The 20,875-nt window shown below is 44.9% G+C and overlaps 1 protein-coding gene across 3 annotated transcripts in view; it reads left to right on the top strand.

Moving 5' to 3' along the window:
• Nucleotides 1–20,875, top strand: part of DENND4C (DENN domain containing 4C) — a 117,676-nt gene that overhangs the window by 58,870 nt on the left and 37,931 nt on the right. For 2 of the 3 annotated variants that reach the window (XM_056519884.1, XM_056519894.1), the window contains 5 exons: nucleotides 4,464–4,533; nucleotides 5,127–5,296; nucleotides 16,318–16,559; nucleotides 17,581–17,647; nucleotides 18,550–18,608. In XM_056519884.1, coding sequence (XP_056375859.1) covers nucleotides 4,464–4,533; nucleotides 5,127–5,296; nucleotides 16,318–16,559; nucleotides 17,581–17,647; nucleotides 18,550–18,608 — 608 coding nt within the window. Of the gene's footprint in view, nucleotides 1–4,463; nucleotides 4,534–5,126; nucleotides 5,297–16,317; nucleotides 16,560–17,580; nucleotides 17,648–17,698; nucleotides 18,044–18,549; nucleotides 18,609–20,875 lie in introns of those variants that run through there. The other variant, XM_056519904.1, reaches the window with a different exon arrangement.

Genomic DNA, 20,875 nt, shown 5'->3' on the forward strand with positions numbered 1-20,875 from the left:
ATCAAATTTATAAGTTAAAGCATCCCAGAGTTATTAATTCTTAAAATGGCAGTGGTCAGATTTGCAAAAAATGCTCCCGTCCTTAGGGTCATAATGGGCTCTGTCCCCAAGGGGTTAAGCAGATTTGTAAATTATGCTAGTAACAAAGAAAAAGGGTGTGGCAACTCACAGTAAGATGCTAGCTGCTAATCGACATGAGGTCTGTTCATGGGGTAGGGAAGAATCAGGGAAGCTCAGGAGGCCTCCTGAGCTTCCCTCACTCTTCCCTACCCCATGGACGGACCTCATGTCAATTAGCAGCTACCGTCTTACTGTGAGTTGCCGGACCCTTTTTCTTTGTTACTAGCATTATTTGAATTGCATTGTTTCTGTCCAGGCACCACTGTTACGCAGGACATTTTTTATGTACATGGACTACCACTATTTTTTTTGGACATTTGTGGGACCTCTATTATTGAATTTATTGCATCCTTTTAATAGACCGTTAGGTGCAATTGCCACTATCTTTCTCTACTTTATATAGATTTGTAAATTACTTCTATTAAAAAATATTCATCCTTCCATTACAAAGCAGCTGCTGTATGCTCCAGAGGAAGTTGAGTAGTTCTTTTTAGTCTGACTACAGTGCTCTCCGCTGACACCTCTGTCCATGTCAGGAACTGTCCAGAGCAGGAGAAGTTATGGTGATTTTCTCCTACTCTGGACAGTTCCTGACATGGACACAGGTGTCAGTAGAGAGCACTGTGGTCAGACTAAAAATAACTATTCAACTTCCTCTGTAGTATACAGAATGAATGATTAATATTTTTTAATAGAAGTCATTTACAAATCTATAACTTTATGGAGCTAGTTGATTTGAAATAAATAGTTTTCCACCGGAGTACCCCTTTAACCCTTTCAGTATCTGCATATATAAAAATTTTAATGGGGTACTCTGGTGGAAATTTTTTTTATTTTTATTTTTTAAATCAACTGGTTCCAGAAAGTTAAACAGATTTGTAGATTACTTATATTTAAAAATGTTAACCCTTCCAGTACATATCAGCTACTGTATGGTCTAGAGGAAGTGAGTTGTTCTTTTCAGTCTGACCACAGTGCTCTCTGCTGACACCTCTGTCCATCTCAGGAACTGTCCGGAGCAGGAGAGGTTTGCTATGGGGATTTGCTTGTACTCTGGACAGTCCCTGACACAGACAGAGGTGTCAACAGAGAGCACTGTGGTCAAAAATGAAAAGAACAAAAAACTTCCTCTGTTGTATGCAGCAGCTGATAAGTACTGGAGGATAAAGATTTTCTAATAGAAGTAATTTACAAATCTGTTTAACTTTCTAGAACCAGTTGATTTAAAAAAAAAAAAATTCCACTGAAGTACCCCTTCAACCTTCAAAGAAAACTATCCATTGGTAGCTGGGGTTTAATGGGCATTTAAATGGAATGTATCACCTAGATTTTTTTCCCTGATTAGAGACAGAACTACTACTAAAACATGGTGTTTTTTTTTTCCAATCTGTTTTAATTTTATTATAATTTTTTAAATGTCAAAATTTGTTCACAATTAAGGAGGAGGTGGCAGCCATGCTACCTGAGCTGTTTTTAACAGCATTTAGTGACACACTTTATGGTTGGACCTATGGACTATAGATCACAAAAGACTGAAACTGTCCCGTTCATATGAATTAGAAACACTTCCCTCTGACCTTTACAGAGGACAATCCTAAAGCTGAGCTTTAGCTATTTTGAATGATGTCTTATCTACTGGTGTCACTTCACTCTACTCCTGTATGTGCAGAGAAGAAAGGCATTACTGGGAAATGATCTGTACAGAAGCTTCAGCTTAGTTTTAGGTGGGTAGAAGGTCGGCACTGTAGGTTATTTTGTTGCCCGTGGATAGAAGCAATAGTAGTGAATCAAAAAATCCCAGCATTGACTTATGTATTGAAAAAACTTTTTTTTTCTCTCTTTTTATTGATGCATACAGCAAAACAAATCCAGAGAATGCATCTCTGGCAGCTCACGCGTTCCGGCACAAAGCCTTGTGCAGTTGTAAAGGGCTTTGTGCCGGAACGCGTGTGCTGCCAGCGTTGGCTTCTCTGGATTTGTTTTGCCGTATGCATCAATAAAAATAGGTAAAAAAAAATTCCCACCAAACTAAGGATTTGGGGAAGAAGGACCATGGTAACATAGATGACCAAGAACCCAATGGTTAATCTGGCTGAGCTGCAAAGATCCTGTGCGCAGATGGGAGAAACATCCAAAAAGGTCAACCATCACTACATCATCTCTCCACTAATCTGGGCTTTAGTAACAGACAGGCCAGAAAGAAGCATTTCCTCAGTAAAAGACATATGAAAAAGATTGCAAAAAAAAAAACACATGTGAAAAGAAGATTGTGGCCTCAATTCTAAGGGGTATTGAGTGCAAAATGATGGGGGCTCTTTACTTTTTTATTTTATTTTAGCAAGGTCACAAGATAACATAAATGTGAAAAAATATATTGGTCTGTACACTTTCTGAACACACTGTTTATGGTTGGATATAATAATTCAAAAAATATATTTTTTCACTTCAAAATTTATTTTAATCTTTTTACTATCCCCTTGATTTCTTTTCTTTACCAATTAGAACAATTTTCTTTTTTTTCTTATCTGTTTTTATTTTTCGATTTTGTAATTCTTTTCATTTAAATTTTTTGTACATTATTGTTGGGGCTGCCATCTTGCCTAAGTTGTTTTTAACAGCATTTAGAGATATGCTTTACAGCAAGCCCAATGGACATGGGCAACAATAGTCATGATCGGTCTCATTCTCATGATTGAGAATTGTGTCGGGGCTTGTTCTCGGACCTTTAAAGTAGTCATTCCACAGGAAGCGGAAGGCTGAGCTCTAAGCTTCACCTATTGTCTTACCTATCTACTGCTATTAGCTTTTACTGTAATGTTGTAGTTATCACTTTCCAGCAGTCTTCTCCTTATCAACACAGACATAACAGGAAGTCTCGCCTTAGTCTTAGGCCTAGTGGACAAAATGAAAACTTAAAGATATCAGGATTATATTAGAATATCAATAGAAAAATAAAAATATGTTTTATATAAAAACCTGATTTAAACACTAGGTCATTTTCTGAGGTAACCTTTCCTTTAACATGTATTGCTTATCGGTTATGATATGCCATAACTGTATGGTCTGTTGAATATTCACTTGATGCCTTGGGTTGTTATCATGCTGTGAAATAGGGCTGGTCGGTATACCAGTTCATACCAAATACCGAAATTTTTGTGCTGCACGATATGTATTTTTCCCCATACCGCAATGAATTATCAGCCGAGCGCTGAACTAATCATATGTGACCAGCGAGCGCTGTTCTGCCCCCCCCCCCCCCCCAATTAAATATCAGCCCAGCGCTGCGCTGTCCCCATCGGGGAACTAATCACATATCACCTGCAAGCGTTGCCCTCCTCGTCCTCCTGTTTGTTTCGGCCGCCGGCGCTGACACTCTATAGCTGTATCCCTATGCCCGGGTTGCAAAAGGTAAACAAAATTAACTTTAACTCACCTTCCCTGTTGGTCCGGACCAGCTTCCTAGGGAATGGAACGTCGGAGAGCCGTCAGCCTATCACCAGCTGCAGCGATGTTCCGCCTCGGCCGGTGATGGGTTGAGCGCACTGTGATGTAAGAAGCCGGCTTCTTACATGACAGTGGGCTCAGCCTATCACTGGCCGAGGTGGAACATCGCTGCGACCGGTGATAGGCTGACGGCTGTCCAACGTTCACGTCCCCAGGAAGAGCGTAAGGCCAACGTAGGAACATGCGTTAGTTTATTTTTGTTTACCTTTTGCAGCCCGGGCATAGGGATACAGCTATAGAGTGTCAGCGTCGGCGGCCGCAACAGACAGGAGGACGTGGAGGGCAGCGCTTGCGGGTGACGTGAGTAGTACCCCGATGGGGACAGTGCAGTGCTGGGCTAATAGTGAATTTTGGGAGGGGGGGGGGGAAATACCGTTATATACCTTGGAACCACCATAAGTTACAAAAATATTGTGATACACATATTTGGTCATACCGCCCAGCCCTACTGTGAAACTTTTTTTTTTTTTTACGGTTTCTTAAAGTTGAAAACACAAAATCCTTTCAAATTTTACATTGGCTCATTACTACTATTTTTGAGAACAGGTTTAAAGACTTCGGTAATGAAAATTCCTTGAGCATTTTATGCCTTTACCAATGGCAACAATATCGATGCATGCATCACTTTCCTTTCTGTCAAAATGAATAAAACTTTGACAGATCTCTGGCAGTCTCCATTACATGTTAGGAAGGTCTGCTAGTACTATTTGGAGCTGTTTTACAATGGATATGTCACCACTTTACAGCTTCCGTTATGGTGTGAACTGAGCCTTAGCTAATGGAATAGGTAAATTCTTGTTTAAATTAATACTTTACATTTTTATGTTTTTCTTTTACAGTGGGGGTCTAGTGTATTCCTTTGTTACAAGAAGTCTGTTCCAGCATCAAACGCTATTGCATATAATGCTGGTAAGTATTTCATGTCTAGCTTCATAAAACCATGTCAGAATTTTTTTTTTTTTTTTTAGAAAGAATTTCTGTGTTGAATATTTAGAAGCAAGGCCAACAAAAAAATTTGTGCTAGCATATACAGTACTTGAGGAAAATATTGTTTAAATGGGGTTACCAGTTTCTAATGTATTTTGTATGTAATTTCCCAATCATTTTTAGATCACTGCTTGTCGTCAGTAGAAGTCTTCATTGTCTAACTCCAGTGAATGAAAAGCTGTCCTGGTGAAGTGATGGACTGGATACTTATCCAGTACAGTTATGAGAGCTATACCTTGTAAGATGCCATTTGCCTGTTTTTCCATTACTTGACCAGGACAAACTTGTGTGCCATGTTAGTAAATAATGAAGGCTGACACCAGTGACTGGAGCAAAGGTTTTGAAAGCTCTGAGAAATATTAGAAAATTGTATACAAACACAAAAGGTATTTTGTGTTGGTAAAATGAGGTATGGTACCAGTGGCTTCGAAGGTTTTCAGGACGAAAAAGTAATGGTGAATGATCACCTGCATGAAAAATGACTATTGTTTGCTTTTTTTTTTCTTTATTTGCAGATATGATCTTCAGATATCCAGAAGAAAATTATGAATCATTTCATCTACCTGACTCTGTGCCTCTTTTCTGCCTTCCAATGGGAGCCACAATTGAATGTTGGGCTCCTAAAATAAAGTACCCCCTCCCTGTGTTTTCCACATTTGTCCTAACTGGCTCTAATGCTGAAAAGGTATTTTTGGAGTTTTTCTTTTTTTTTTTTTTTCCTTGCATGCAGGGCTGTGGAGTCGGTAGATAGATGTTCCGACTCCGAAGTTTTCTGTACTTCCGACTCAGAATCCCCGACTCCGACTCCTCTGTATTAATATGCGAATGTATTTTATACATTCCTTGAAGGAAAGAAAGGCAACATACATGTCATTACCACAGGACTACTGGCTTGGAAGCCAACAGTCTACTGTATTGAACAGTTTGTGTGCTGATCTGCTGCTGAAGATAGGGCAGTGGGAGGATCCAGGAAGGGGCATTTATTATAAAACATGATTTCCCTAGTAGAATCCCATAGTCATGTTTAAGGTTTAAAGGGGTACTCCGCCCCTAGACATCTTATCCCCTATCCAAAGGATAGGGGATAAGATGTCAGATCGCCGGGGTCCCGCTGCTGGGGACCCCCGGGATCGCCGCTGCGGCACTGCTCTTTCATTACTACACAGAGCAGGTTCGCTCTGTGTGTAATGATGGGCGATACAGGGGACGGAGCAGCGTGATGTCATGGCTCCGCCCCTCGTGACATCAAGGCCCGCCCCCTTAATGCAAGTCTATGGCAGGGGGCGTGACTACCGCCACGCCCCCTCCCATAGACTAGTATTGAGGGGGCTGGCCGTGACATCACGAGGGGCGGACGTAACGATGCTCCGGCCCCTGTATCGCCCGTCATTACGCACAGAGCGAACTCGCGCGGTGCCGCAGCGCCAATCCCGGGGGGTCCCCAGCATCGGGACCCTGGCGATCTGACATCTTATCCCCTATCCTTTGGATAGGGGATAAGATGTCTAGGGACGGAGTACCCCTTTAAGCTAATAATCGAGTTTACAAGTTTTTATAGCCTTAGCTGAATGGCAGCAGTTTTTGTAATGGTTTACAGCTTCAGTCTTGAACTATTGACCCTCCATTCCCTTCACTTTGACAAGTGTCTCTAGTCCTGCAAAAAACATATTTACTTAATCCCTTATCAGTGAGAGGCTAGGTTACCCATGGGTTCCCTGTAACAGCAGAACACAACACTATGGAAAGTATTGCCGCTCCTAATTGTGCGTTGCCTGCCATATAGTGAAGCACATGAAAAGCATGCTTCTTCACGGTCACTTAACGTGTTTGTTTTGCGGTTACGTGAGGCACTGCATGCATTGGTTTTTATTCTTAAAGCAGAGAAGTCATTAATTATAACTTTTTGTGAATTGGGACAATTTAAACCTGCTTTTTTTATTTTTTATTCCAATCTAAATTTTGTCGGAGTCTGTGCATTGTTTGCCGACTCCAGGTACCCAAAATTTTGTCCGACTCAGACTCCTCGACTCCGACTCCACAGCCCTGCTTGCATGATACTGTTTGTATCATGTGAAATATTTCTAGGAGAAAAGGTTCTGTAGTATAGTTTTTATCTAGCTTACATTAAGACCCTACCATCATGTCAGACGGATTTTGCATAACTTTACATGCAAATGCATTTTACAATTTGTAAAATTAATGGCAAGCTAAAGATCTGGTTTTAAGGGTTCTATAGCTGGACATCAATTGGTTAGATTCTGCCATTGGCGTTATTACATAAACATACAGTGCTTTAGTTATCATAGAAGCAAAGAATGTGACCAACAGATACTGGATCTGTGGGACCTGCTACTGAATCACTTCCCCTACTTGCCTTGCCATTGTCATAGTGATGACCTGAAGCCACCACAGCAGGAGGCTCATTTCATACAGTTTAAAGGGTTTGTCTGGGCAAAACTAAATTTTTCTTCATGGCTGAAGTTAGTGTGAAAATAATAAACAAGCTATACTCCACTCCTTTGGTCTAATACAGCTACCGCAAGAAATGTTCCCGGCTCCCTGCTGGTTTCCACTTCTGCTGGGATCCGTGTTAATCTGATCCCACAGGACCTTCCATTCTCAGCCAGTCGGTGATTGAAGTGGAACACTGTTGCAACCACTTATTGGTTGAGCTAGCAGGTCCCAAAGGAGTGGTGATATCACAGCAACCAAAAAGACCGGGAGTGTTCATACAGCAGCAGCTGCAGAGGTGGCCAGTATAGCTTTTTTATGAATTTTACAACACCCACAGCCATGGGGCAAATTTTTGTTTTGCCCAGACAGCCCTGTAATCTAGCTCATATTGAGCTCAATACAAGCTGTATAAGTGCATGTGCTTTTAACTACCTCAGATTAGAAGAACAGATATTTTGCGAAAATAATTTTGCACTTGGTAAGTATAAATCTTGGATTGTCCACTATTCAACTATCTACATTGATAAATATCTGATCAGTGGAGGCTTGACCACAGCCTCCCCCTTATCACTAAAATGAGGGTCCCTTGTACCCCAAGGGGATAGAATGGAAGTGCATATGCTTGTATGCTGCTCTTTTCACTCATGATGCAACAAACAAAGAAAGCTGAGTACACTGCTTGGAGTAACCTCTTTAACATTAAAAGGCTATGGACACCTATTACACTGACTTGGACAGTATTTGGGGAGAGAAAGTTTAAAGCACAGCTTCCACAGGCTGGAGAAGGAAAGGAGAGCAGAGACAAGGCAGGAGAGAATAGTATAGTCTGTTTAAAAGTATAGGGAGAAAATAGAACTCATACAGCATGCTGCAGTGGCTGTGCAAGTAAATGTAAGAAAATATATATATATATATTTCAACAAAAAGGACCGCACTCCCGGGCTGTCCGCAGGTGCAAGCTGGTCGGGCCCAGGTCAAGAGCCCCCACAAACAGGTAGCAAAGCAAAACAGCAGCACACCGACTTAGATGAAAGAGTGTCAGGCTTTATTCATCAGATGCCACGACGTTTCAACCATCTCTCACGGTCTTTGTCAAGCCTTGACAAAGACCGTGAGAGACGGTTGAAACGTCGTGGCATCTGATGAATAAAGCCTGACACGCTTTCATCTAAGTCGGTGTGCTGCTGTTTTGCTTTGATATATAATTTTTATATATATATATATATATATATATATATATATATATATATATATATATATATATATAGCAAAGCAAAACATATATTCTTTTTTTTTTTTTATAATAAAAATGTTTTGTTTTATAGCCTTTAAAGGGATATTCCAGGAAAAAACTTTTTTATATATATATCAAGTGGCTCCAGAAAGTTAAACAGATTTGTAAATTACTTCTATTAAAAAATCTTCATCCTTTCAGTACTTATGAGCTTCTGAAGTTAAGGTCGTTCTTTTCTGTCTAAGTGCTCTCTGATGACACCTGTCTCGGGAAACGCCCAGTTTAGAAGAAGTTTGCTATGAGGATTTGCTTCTAAACTGGGCGTTTCCCGAGACAGGTGTCATCAGAGAGCACTTAGACAGAGAAGAACAACCTTAACTTCAGAAGCTCATAAGTACTGAAAGGATGAAGATTTTTTAATAGAAGTAATTTACAAATCTGTTTAACTTTCTGGAGCCAGTTGATATATAAACATTTTTTTTTCTTGATAACCCCTTTAACCCCTTAAGGACTCAGCCCATTTTGGCCTTAAGGACTCAGACAATTTAATTTTTACGTTTTCATTTTTTCCTCCTCGCCTTCTAAAAATCATAACTCTTTTATATTTTCATCCACAGACAAGTATGAGGGCTTGTTTTTTGCGTGACCAGTTGTCCTTTGTAATGACATCACTCATTATATCATAAAATGTATGGCGCAACCAAAAAACACTATTTTTGTGGGGAAATTAAAACGAAAAATGCAATTTTGCTAATTTTGGAAGGTTTTGTTTTCACGCCGTACAATTTATGGTAAAAATGACATGTGTTCTTTATTCTGAGGGTCAATACGATTAAAATGATACCCATTATTATATACTTTTATATTATTGTTGCGCTTAAAAAAAATCACAAACTTTTTAACCAAATTAGTACGTTTATAATCCCTTTATTTTGATGACCTCTAACTTTTTTATTTTTCCGTATAAGCGGCGGTATGGGGGCTCATTTTTTGCACCATGATCTGTACTTTTTTTTGATACCACATTTGCATATAAAAAACTTTTAATATATTTTTTATAATTTTTTTTTAATAAAATGTATTAAAAAAGTAGGAATTTTGGATTTTTTAAATTTTTTTTCGTTCACGCCGTTCACCGTACGGGATCATTACCATTTTATTTTAATAGTTCGGACATTTACGCACGCGGCGATACCAAATATGTCTATAAAAAATGTTTTTTACGCTTTTTGGGGGTAAAATAGGAAAAAACGGACGTTTTACTTTTTTATTGGGGGAGGGGATTTTTCATTTTTTTTTTTTACTTTTACATTTTTTTACATTTTTTTTTTTACACTTGAATAGTCCCCATAGGGGACTATTCATAGCAATACCATGATTGCTAATACTGATCTGTACTATGTATAGGACATAGAACAGATCAGTATTATCGGTCATCTTCTGCTCTGGTCTGCTCGATCACAGACCAGAGCAGGAGACGCCGGGAGCCGCACGGAGGAAGGAGAGGGGACCTCCGTGCGGCGTTATGAATGATCGGATCCCCGCAGCAGCGCTGCGGGCGATCCGATCGTTCATTTAAATCGCGAACTGCCGCAGATGCCGGGATCTGTATTGATCCCGGCACCTGAGGGGTTAATGGCGGACGCCCGCGAGATCGCGGGCGTCGGCCATTGCCGGCGGGTCCCTGGCTGCGATCAGCAGCCGGGATCAGCCGCGCATGACACGGGCATCGCTCCGATGCCCGCGGTTATGCTTAGGACGTAAATGTACGTCCTGGTGCGTTAAGTACCACCTCACCAGGACGTACATTTACGTCCTGCGTCCTTAAGGGGTTAATAAAGGTGTGGTGCATTTGGTGGAGCTCTCGACGTAAATGTGGTTCATCCTGTCTTTTGCTCAGGTGTCCTTCAATTCATGGCACTTGCACTAATTGATATTTTCTCTATCTGCTCCATTGGGGGACACAGACCGTTGGTGTATGCTGCTGTCTCTAGGAGGTATGACACTATGGCAACAAAGAAGTTGGCTCCTCCCAGCAGGATATACCCGCCTCCAGGCCCTGAGCTAATCAGTTTTAGCTTAGTGTCTGAAAGGAGGTGGACATGGTCTGGAATTCTCCAGACCAGGTCTTCTGTGTTATTATTTTCCTAGTTAGGGAATGTGTTTTATTCCGTTTTCTTTCATGTTTTCAGGTGGGGACTTAGGAACTGCGACTCACTGTTTCCCCATTGTGATTGAGGGGGCACAGGTATTGCGTATATGCGCTGTTCACCCCCTCTCGCCAACGGTCAGCGCCTGGGGTTGTACCTCATAGGTCCGGGTCCCCCTATTCCCTGCTCGCCTCGCTCCCACATGGTAGCTCGGTGTGATGCAGGTAACAGAATGCTGACCTAAAAGAAGACTCCATTAGGTAAGTTCTTCTGACTGAGGTGAGTATATCTTCTTCTCCCTTTAGATGCTGACTTGCAACCTCTGGAGACTCTCATTTTTTGGCCCACCTTTCAGGATCCAAGGGGCTGGCCTGTGTTAGGGGCTCTATCTTTTATTCTAAATAAGGGGCGAGCAATGGCATATTGGGAATGAATGGTTTACTTTATTATTATGCACGTGTGTGTGTGTTATACTATGCGGCTGACAGCCGCGGCGCTTACTATGCGGATGACAGCCGCAGCGCTTGTACTGTTCGGGCGCATGAAGCGCCGACTTACTTTCAATTTCGGCAGCAGACGGCTACTGGCGGATATGTGTTTCGCCTGCTCACTTCCCCGCGGGCGCATATGCGGCTGACATGTGAGTTCGGGGCAAGGAGCGGGCGCCATTTCTATTATTCTTCTCGGCGGCCGGGGAGCTATAGCTCTGCCCACAGGGCCGCCGGAGCTTACTGGAGGCGCGAATCGCCCTCCAATCAGTGCTGTGCGCGCGATGCAGGTGGCAGGGGCCAATCAGACAGTGCCCCTGCTCCAGGAACGCCCCTCTCCAGCTATTGGCTAGCCTGTTCTCCTCTCTGATAGAGCAGAGTTTCTTCACAGCAGGGACAGAGTGTTACAGTGTTGAGGTTAAAACTTTACTGCCACAGGGGACACAAATCTGTTCCTCCCTCTAAACAGACAACTGGACTGTTAATCTCCTATTTTGTCTGTATGACATGTAATTCCAAAATGCCTGTTTCTGCTGAGCCCACTGGCTCTGCCTGCTCCACTGCTCCCCCAGACCCCCTAGCTCACCCGAATGTTACAGTTCCGGTGGATTCGGCCGCTCCTCCAGCCTGGGTTTCTTCCTATCCCAGTGTATGGCTGACTTGACTTAAGTCTCCCGTTCGGTGGCTGAGGCCTCCCGTGACGTGGTGTCTGCCTTGAAGAGGTCTGCCCTGCGGGCCCTCTGGAGGGTCCCGCTCCTCTTCTCCACAAGCCTCACGCTCTCACAAGCGTACTAGGGGTGCTTCTTCTGACTCTCTTACATTGAGTCTTCAGGTAGACGTGGGTTTCGCCCCCCATGTCATCTGGTCACAGACGTCGCTCCTCCAGAGGATGTTCCTGGAATCGCCGCTCTGCCTAGCCAGAGCCGCGTACCCGGTCAGGGTCACCCCCCCCCCCTCCAGGACTGCCTCCACTCGTTCACATTCTCCTGGTGAACTGGCGATGAGGCATCTCACTCAGAGGACCGCTCGGATACAGTTGAAATGGTGAACTCATTGGTTGCGGCCATAAGAGACACCTTTCACTTAGAGGACCCAGGATCTTCGGACGTGTCTCCTGAAGTATCCTTTAATCGTGCTAAACCAGCACCTCAAAGGTTCAGCTCTCTCGCTGAAGTTCACATCCTTCTGGAATCTGCATGGAGACATCCAGACAAGATGTTCCCGGGAATGAAGAGGGTTCAAGTGCGTTACCCATTCGCCAAGGGCCTTGCCTCTAAGGTGGTTTCCCCTCTCTCGGTGGATCTACCAATTTCCCGCCTCTCTAAGGCTACTACACTGCCGCTAGAAGATGCGGCTGCCTTCAAGGACTCGACAGACAAGAAGGCGGAGTCCTTAGTGAAGTTTGCCTTTGAAGCAGCAGGCTCTTCTCTGCTTCCCACCTTCGCCTCTGCATGGGTGTCCAAGGCCCTTTCGGTGTGGTGTTCCCCCCCCCCCAGATGATCTATTTTGCCCTGGTTCTCCAATGCTCTAAAGCTGGGGACTTTCTGTGCACAGCTTCCATGCAGTCAGTCCATTGTGCTGCCTTGCTGTGGGTCTCCTAGCGGCCCTCCGCCGCTCCATGTGGCTTAGGGCGTGGGATGCGGATGCAGCCTCCAAAAGGTCTCTTGCCAAATTTCCTTTTATTGGTACCCTTCTTTGTGACAAGCGCCTTGACGAGATTATCTCTGAGGCGATGGGGGTAAGAGTTACTTCTTGCCTCAAAATAAGGCTCGCTTTTCTTCCCAGAGGAAGTCCCCTTCCTTTTGGTCCTTTCGGACTTTTGGCCCCAATAAGGGGTCTGGGCGGGCGCGTCCAAATCGGGTAAACGCAATCCCACTTCCGCATGTAGTGAAGCCCCCACCCGCAGATTTTTCTCGAGTGGGAGGTCGTCTCTTACTTTTTCGAGACATCTGGACCACACACATTCAGGAAGTCCCGAGCCCCCCAGTCTCCTTCTCTGGCGAAGCAGTTTCGGGAGGCCCTCCAGTCTCTGCTCAGGGAGTCAATGTCTCCGTTCCTCCAGGGGAATGTTTTCTGGGTTTTTATTCCAATTTTTTTGTGGTCCCCAAGGAAGGCGGTTCTGTGCGACCGATTCTGGACCTCAAGCATCTCACCATCATCTTCTCCGCCACTTCCGAATGGAATCTCTCCGGTAGTGGCATTCATGGAACAAGGGGAGTTTCTTTCTTCGTTGGTCATCAAGGATGCCTACCTCCATGTTCCAATATTTCCCGGCCATCAGCGGTACCTCCGCTTTGCAGTTCTGGAGGGGCATTTTCAATTCATAGCCCTCCCCTTTGATCTGGCTTCGGCTCCTCGGGTCTTTTCCAAAATCCTTGCGCCAGTAATAGCCCTGTTGCAGTCGAGAGGAGTCTCAATGATCCCTTACCTGTACGACCTTATCATCAAAGTTCCCACCAGAGTCCATACTCTAGGGAATGTGGATCTCGCTCTCTAGACCCTGAATCGTTTCGGGTGGATGGTCAACCGGGACAAGTCTGTCCTCTCCCGCCCAGTCTCTGATTTTTCTTGGGACTTCAAGTCAACTCTGCCTCTGCCCGAACTTGCCTTCCCACTGACAAACGTCTGACGCTCCTGTCAGGAGTCCGCTCTCTTCGGGCCCAGGCCCCAGTTTCCATCCGCAATTGCTTGGAATTCTTGGGTCGGATGGTAATGGAAGCCGTACCCTTTGCCCAGTTTCATTACCGTCCCCTTCAACTCGCGGTTCTCTCTCGATGAGACAGATCTCCTCTGTCTCTCGATCGCAAGATTACTCTCCCTCATCGGATCCGTCAGTCTCTGCTCTGGTGGCTCCGCTCCCCCCTTCTTCTTCAAGGGCGATCATTTCTTCCCCTCCACTGGCAGGTAGTTACAACGGATGCCAGTCTGTCTGGCTGGGGCGGTGTGTTCAGGGACTGGAGGGTTCAAGGCCTCTGGTCTCCCCGGGAAGCCCTTCTTCCGATAAACATCTTGGAACTGAGGGCGATTCTTCTTTGTCTTCATCTTTGGGAGTCCCTGCTTCAGTCCCGCCCTGTCCGCGTCCAGTCAAGGCGGCACTCGCTGCTCGGCAGCCATGGCCGAGGTGACAGGTTTTCATCTGGGCAGAAAATAAGGTTCCGGCCATTTGGAGTGTGCTCAACTGGGAAGCGGACTTCCTCAGCCGGTCCTCAGCCAACCCTGGAGAGTGGTCCCTGCATCCAGAAGTCTTCGCACAGATCTGCGACCTCTGGGGCATTCCAGACGTGGACCTCGTCGGCACAAGCGGAAGATCCTTCCATTTGTGTCAAAGTTCCGGGACCCCCTGCCTCTAGCCGTGGACCCCCTGGCTCTTCCCTATCTGTTCCCTCCCCTTCCGCTCCTTCCCAGGGTTCTGAGGAAGCTCAAAGCGGAGGACGTTCCCGCCATACTGGTAGCTCCAGATTGGCCCCATAGGTCGTGGTACGCCGACGTGGTCAGGCTCTTGGATGAAACTCCACTGCGACTTCCACTTCGATCAGACCTGCTGTCTCGGGGTCCTCTTTGCCACCCCGATTTACAGCCGCTGCATTTGACGGCGTGGCGGTTGAGACCGCGGTTTTGAGAGCGGTTCCTAAGTCATTCGCACTATGCTCAGGGCTCGCAAGCCCTCCTCGGCAAAAATTTACCACCGTACCTGGCAGTCTTATTTTCGTTTGTGTGAAGCTCAGGTCTTGTCTCCTGTTACTTTTTCTTTCCCCCGTCTTCTCTCCTTCTTGCAGTCGGGATTGGAACTGGGGTTGTCTGTCAGTTCCCTTAAGGGTCAGGTTTTGGCCTTTTCTATTCTTTTCCAGCGTCCTCTGGCTTCTAATTCTCATGTCCGGACCTTCCTTCAAGGAGTGGCGCATGCTGCCCCTCCTTATCGGTCACTTTCTCCCCCTTGGGACTTGAATCTGCTTCTGGGGGTACTCCAAGGTGAACCTTTTAAACCCCTTGGCGAGGTGTCCCTGCGCCTCCTTTCTTGGAAAGTGGCGTTTCTTGTTGTTATCATCTCCATTCGGAGAGTGTCTGAATTGGCAGCTCTCTCCTGCCGTTCTCAGTTTCTGGTGCTTCACTAGGACAAGGTTGTCCTCCAGCCAGATCCTTCTTTTTTGCCTAAGGTTGTTTCGGCCTTTCATCTCAATGAGGACATTGTTCTTCCGTCCTTTTGTCCTGCTCCTTCTCATTCTATGGAGCATTTACTCCACAAACTGGATGTGGTTCGGGCTGTTAGGTATTACCTCTATCTCTTCTTTGTTTCGTCAGTGCGATTCCTTTTTAGTCCTTACGGAAGGTCGTCGTAAGGGACAACCTGCTTTCAAGGCCACCACTTCTCGGTGTAGGGGGAAGATTCCTCCCTTCAGTGTTGTGGCTCATTCTACCCGTTTCTGTTGGGGCATCCTGGGCTCTCCAAAACAAAGCCTCGGCCTCGCAGATTTGCCAGGCAGCTACTTGGTCGTCTTTGCACACTTTCTTGAGGTTCTACTGGGTTCATACCTTCGCATCGGCTGATGCTAGTCTGGCCGTAAACTGCTGCAGGCGACAGTGGAACAGCCGTCTGCCTGACTGATTATCTGCCCACCCAAGGGACTGCTTTGGTACGTCCCACGGTCTGTGTCCCCCAATGGAGCCGATAGAGAAATGGAGATTTTTTAACACTTACCATAAAATCTCTTTCTCAAAGGATCCATTGGGGGACACAGCTCCCGCCCTTTTGGGTTTCTCTTTGGTTCTCTGTCAGAGGGTGTGTTCAGTTATATCTTTTTTCTTCTGGTTCTCGGACAGTTCGTGTTTTTTCCTTGACCTGTCGGTCCTCTCCTATTGCTCTGGTACTAAAACTGATTAGCTCAGGGCCTGGAGGCCAGTATATCCCGCTGGGAGGAGCCAACTTCTTTGTTGCCATAGTGTCATACCTCCTAGAGACAGCAGCATACACCCATGGTCTGTGTCCCCCAATGGATCCTTCGATCCTTTACGGTAAGTGTTAAAAAATCTCCTTTTTTTAGGCAAGAATACATTTTCTGTTGTGTTAACATTTCATTTAAATTTCTTTTCTTAATTTCAATTTTCTTTAAAATTATTAAAGGAAACAGTTAGAAGTAAAGTTTTGTTCAACTTTCTTGGGATTTTAGCCAGTTTTACTGTAGTTAATTTTTGTGAGGCCCAGGATATATTCATCATATGTATTGTTTAATATCATTACTCATCTAAAAACAAGTGCAGCTTTTCCAAATGTTCTGCATTCATTTAGTTGTGTAAAAATGTTTTCACTGAGTTAATGTGTTGTCTGTGTATGTAGAACAGATAATAGTTTTTTTTTTTTAAATGACTTGTTCTTTTACATTAGGTATATGGTGCTGCTATTCAATTCTATGAACCTTACCCCCGGGAAATGCTGTCTGAGAAACAGATGATCCAGCTAGGGCTCCTTACAGCAGTTGAGAAAAAAGTGCTGACCTCTAAAATTATCAACACCAACAAATGTATCTGCCTGCTCTCCCACTGGCCTTTTTTTGAGACGTTCCGCAAATTTTTAATGTTCATCTACAAGCTCTCCGTATCTGGCCCACACACCCTTCCCATTGAAAAGTATGTCTTGTATTGTTATTTGGTTTCATTGTGTTGAGTCATTATCAGTCTAGTCTGTATTACTGTTGTGTCAGTATGCTGTCATATAGTGCATCTATCACAGGGGTGCACAACTTTTTGGACGGCCACAATGTCCGATTATACCAATTCCAAGGGCCACAATAAACTGGTATTCCCCATTTGAATGGCATATTCAGCAGCTGTTTAAATGTCCAAAATGTCTGATTGACTTGGTTTAGCTTTTTTTGACTCCCACACATAAGGAGAATGGGGTCTCCTGTTCTGCACTTTAGAAAAGACTATTCCATGTGATTGCACATGCATGTGGCTTTTCCTATAGTAGTTTATTGGAGCCACATAAACCACTAGGCATTTAACAATTCCAATTAACTAACATGGAAAAAATCACAAAACTAGTCCCTCTACAGCTTGTCTTCTCCTTTCTGGGCATCAGATATGTACCCCTTTAAAGGAGCAAGCCATATAAAACTGATGGTTATATGCAAGGCATAAATGATAACACAGATACAGTTTTGTCTGGACTGCCCCTTTAGGGTGTTTAAAATACATCCCTAGAGTGCCAGCCATACAGTGCCCATCATAACAGTGCCATCAGTAAAATGCAGATGTCAAGACAGCTGTTTCTTACTGAACTATAAGGATACAGACAAAGCATGCTTTTGTCCTCAGGGCTGTACAGAACAGCATCTCAGGTCTGTCGTTTCCTCCAGGTTGTGCACCCCTGGTCCATCAGAAACCCAGTTAGTATGAATGCAATTTTAATTTTAATGGGCTCTTATACATGTTACATCCCCGTGTTCTTTGCTTGTATCGCGTGGACTATGTTGGGTTTAGTGTGTGAAACCCAAACCTACATAAAAAAAAATGGTAATTGGAATCTGATGGTGGTAGACAACACTTCCACTTTCTGTCTGTCCTTGTTGTTATGATGAAAACTCTATTGTAGTAAGTGTTTACATGTGTTTTAATGTGTGTTTTTTATGTGGTTTTGTTTCATTAGACATATATCCCACTTCATGCACAATGTTCCCTTCCCATCACCTCAGAGGCCAAGAATCCTGGTTCAGGTAACAAGTCATTGTTTATACCTCTTCTATTAGAATAGCAAATTGTTGGTAATGCTGCTCGTACAACACATTTTATAATAGCTACATGTTCATGTTGTGTTTATTATCTGTGCTATGTATTGACTGTCCGAGGTTTTCTCTTAGGGTGGCCATAGACTTTCAAATACAAATCTCTCAAAACCTCTTCATACACACAAAAGTTGGACATCCTCATCCAGACAGCTCTGGTGGTTTATCTCTTCAGCACAATAGGGCTGGTCAGTTAAAATCCAACAGTCCCAACCCTTCTGCTCCCAGACGTCATCTCTCCCAATGTCATCTCTCCCAATGTCTAAAGTGTATGGACACCTTAAGTACATGGCCAGAATTTCATTACTGGGTTTGGCATCTCACTATGTATGTATCTTTCAGCATAACTTCCAAATGGCTGGAGATATTTCATGGAAACTTGGTATACATGGGACTTACATGTCAACTAAAAACGTAGTAGAGTTAAAATAACCCTTACCCTTCAGGAGCATGTCTTTGCGAGGGTGTGTCTATGGGACCTCTGCTACATTTCCTGATCTCGAGACTCTTGAGGTAAATCTGTGTTGTTTAGAGAAGACATGCTCCTGAAGGATACTTGGGCATCCACAATCCTTCTGTGCTGGTATATTTCTATTGCCTTTTATTCAATGCTGTTTAAATTTGTAGCATTATTAGCTGATGTGTAAAGCAATACTGTATATTATTAATTGCAGTGTGGTTTATTTAACCTCATTTACACAGGACAATTTACAGTTATTGAAGTGTTTATAGTTACTAGACTATGCAAAGAAGCTACATGGCAGAGAATGAGATTTCTTTCTTTTAAAGCCAGTATTTTATTTAATACTTTATTCCTTTGTCCCTTTACACAGCTCTCTGCGCATGATGCTCTGGTTCTCTCCCAGCCTGTGTCAACACCTTTGCCTTTGAGGTTAGTGGTCATTGTATTGCTTGTTTAGTGTTACCAGTACGTTGGCCTGACCTGTTAAAGAGATTTCAGAAGTTTTAGCACTCTTTAGGTCCAACATCTCACCTAGACCGATAATATATACAAATATATATATGGGGGTTAATTTATCAACTGAAGTGCAGCTTAAAAATGGCTTTCACAATGTGTGTTTATTTTGTTAATTAACCTACGCTCAAATTATTAGATTTCGCGCTATTTTTCTGTTATCTGCAATGACTTTTTTCTTGTTGTGCTATTCTAGGGCAACGTGGTTACCAGATGCAAAAATCTGCACTCATTATTAAATGGGTACTCCGGTGAAAAAATATTTTTTTTCTCGGTCGGAAACCATTGGGGGACACAGACAATGGGTATATGCTCTTGCCGCTAGGAGGTGCTGACACTAGGCAAACAAAAAAAAGTTCGGCTCTTCCCGGCAGGCTATACCCCGCCTACTGTCCCTGAGCTCATCAGTTTAAGCTTAGTGTCCTAGGAGGCAAGACACAGGTCTGGATTTCTCCAGACCTGGTCTTCTCTTTTTCTTATTTTATAGTTGGGGACTGTGTTTAGTTTCTTTCATTCATTTTATTTTTTCACTGTTTTTAGGTGGGGGTTCAGGAGCATGGCGCTACCTGTTCCCCCATATGCGGCTAAGGGGCACGGAACATAATTTACAAATGCACCGTTAACCCCTTCCCGCCAACGGCCGCACTCAGGGGTCATTTTCAGCCAATAGGCTGCTTCTGGGAGGCGGCCTGCTTTTTGCTGCTGGTGGCTGGCTCCTCCTCCCTGCTCTCTCTTTTTCTTTCTCTCTCTCTCTCTCTCCTTCTGGTTACCTCAGGCAGGAGATACGGGGGACTGCCTCTGCTTAACCAGAAATGGGACACAGACCAGGTGAGATTGCTCTAGTTTTTTTTCTGCTGTCCCTAGCAACCAGCTATGTCCGACCCCAGACCCGACCCACCGCCCAGACAGGCGACGGCTCTAGTCACCTACTATGCATGTGTGGGTTGTAAGTCCAAATTTCCAGTGGGTTCTACTGAATCTTCCTGTTACGCCTGCTCCTCCAAACTGTCTTCGCTGTCCGTTTCTGGAGCCCCTGAGGCTTCAGCGGAATGCGTGGGAACTGCCCCCCCCCCCCCCCTCCAGAGTGGGTTTCTTCCCTTTCCCGGTCGATTTCTGAATTGGCTATGGTCTCCAAGTCGGTGGCTTCGGCCTTGGAAAGGTCATCCCTGTGAAGCTCTAGGGGCTCACGCTCTGTTTCCCCGGAACCGTTTTTTTTTTTTTGCGCTTCTAAGCGTGCTAAGGTAGCTCCCTCTGGCTCCTCACGGGAGCAGGCCCAGGGCGGCCCCTCGTTTCACAGGTCTTGCTCCCCCTCGCCGGCCCTAGGGCGTACCCCAGCTTCGAGGGTTCGTTATCCGGGTCGGCGTTCTAGGTCCCCGTCCTCTCATCCTAGGTCTCCCTCTCCCCCGGCAAGGGTTGCCTCCGCGGACTCCCATTTCTTGGGGGAAGCAGTGGAAGAAGGTTCAGATTCGGTCTTGGATCATGAGGATTACTCTACAAAGTCCGATGTGGTGGACGGTTTAGTGTCAGCCATAAGGGACATCTTTCATCAGGAGGAACCCGGAGCTTCGGATCCTGATCCAGAAGTCTCCTTTCGCCGATCACGGCGTGCTCCCAAGGCGTTTAGCTCTCATGCAGAGTTTGACGCAGTGCTGGACACTGCTTGGAAACACCCTGTGAGGCGTTTTCAGGGAATCAAGAAGGTGCAAACACGTTTTCCCTTCCCTCAGGACCTAGTCACAAAGTGGACTGTTCCGCGGTCTCCCGACTGTCCAAGTCCACTACGCTGCCCCTTGCGGATGCAGGGTCTCTTAAGGATCCGGCGGACAAGAAAATGGAAAATCTAGCGAAGTCCGCATTCGAAGCCGTTGGGTTCTCATTACTCCCCACTTTTGCCTCCACTTGGGTGGCCAAGGCGGTGTTGGTTTGGGCTTCCCAGCTCCGCCAGGGGGCCCTTGCTGGAATTTCCAGGGAAGAACTGTCAGAAGTGGCTCTCTAGCTCTCCCAAGCGGGCGATTTCCTTTGTTCAGCCACTTTGGAATCCGCTCGCTGCTTGGCATTTGCCTCGGCCAACTTGGTTGCGATTCGTCGCGCCATGTGGTTGAAAGCGTGGGACGCCGACGCTGCGTCGAAGAGGTCTCTGGTGGAACTACCCTTCTCGGGTTCCCGCCTCTTCGGAAAACGTT

The sequence above is a fragment of the Hyla sarda genome, chromosome 1 (genome assembly GCF_029499605.1).
Source record: "Hyla sarda isolate aHylSar1 chromosome 1, aHylSar1.hap1, whole genome shotgun sequence".
Taxonomy (NCBI): domain Eukaryota; kingdom Metazoa; phylum Chordata; class Amphibia; order Anura; family Hylidae; genus Hyla; species Hyla sarda.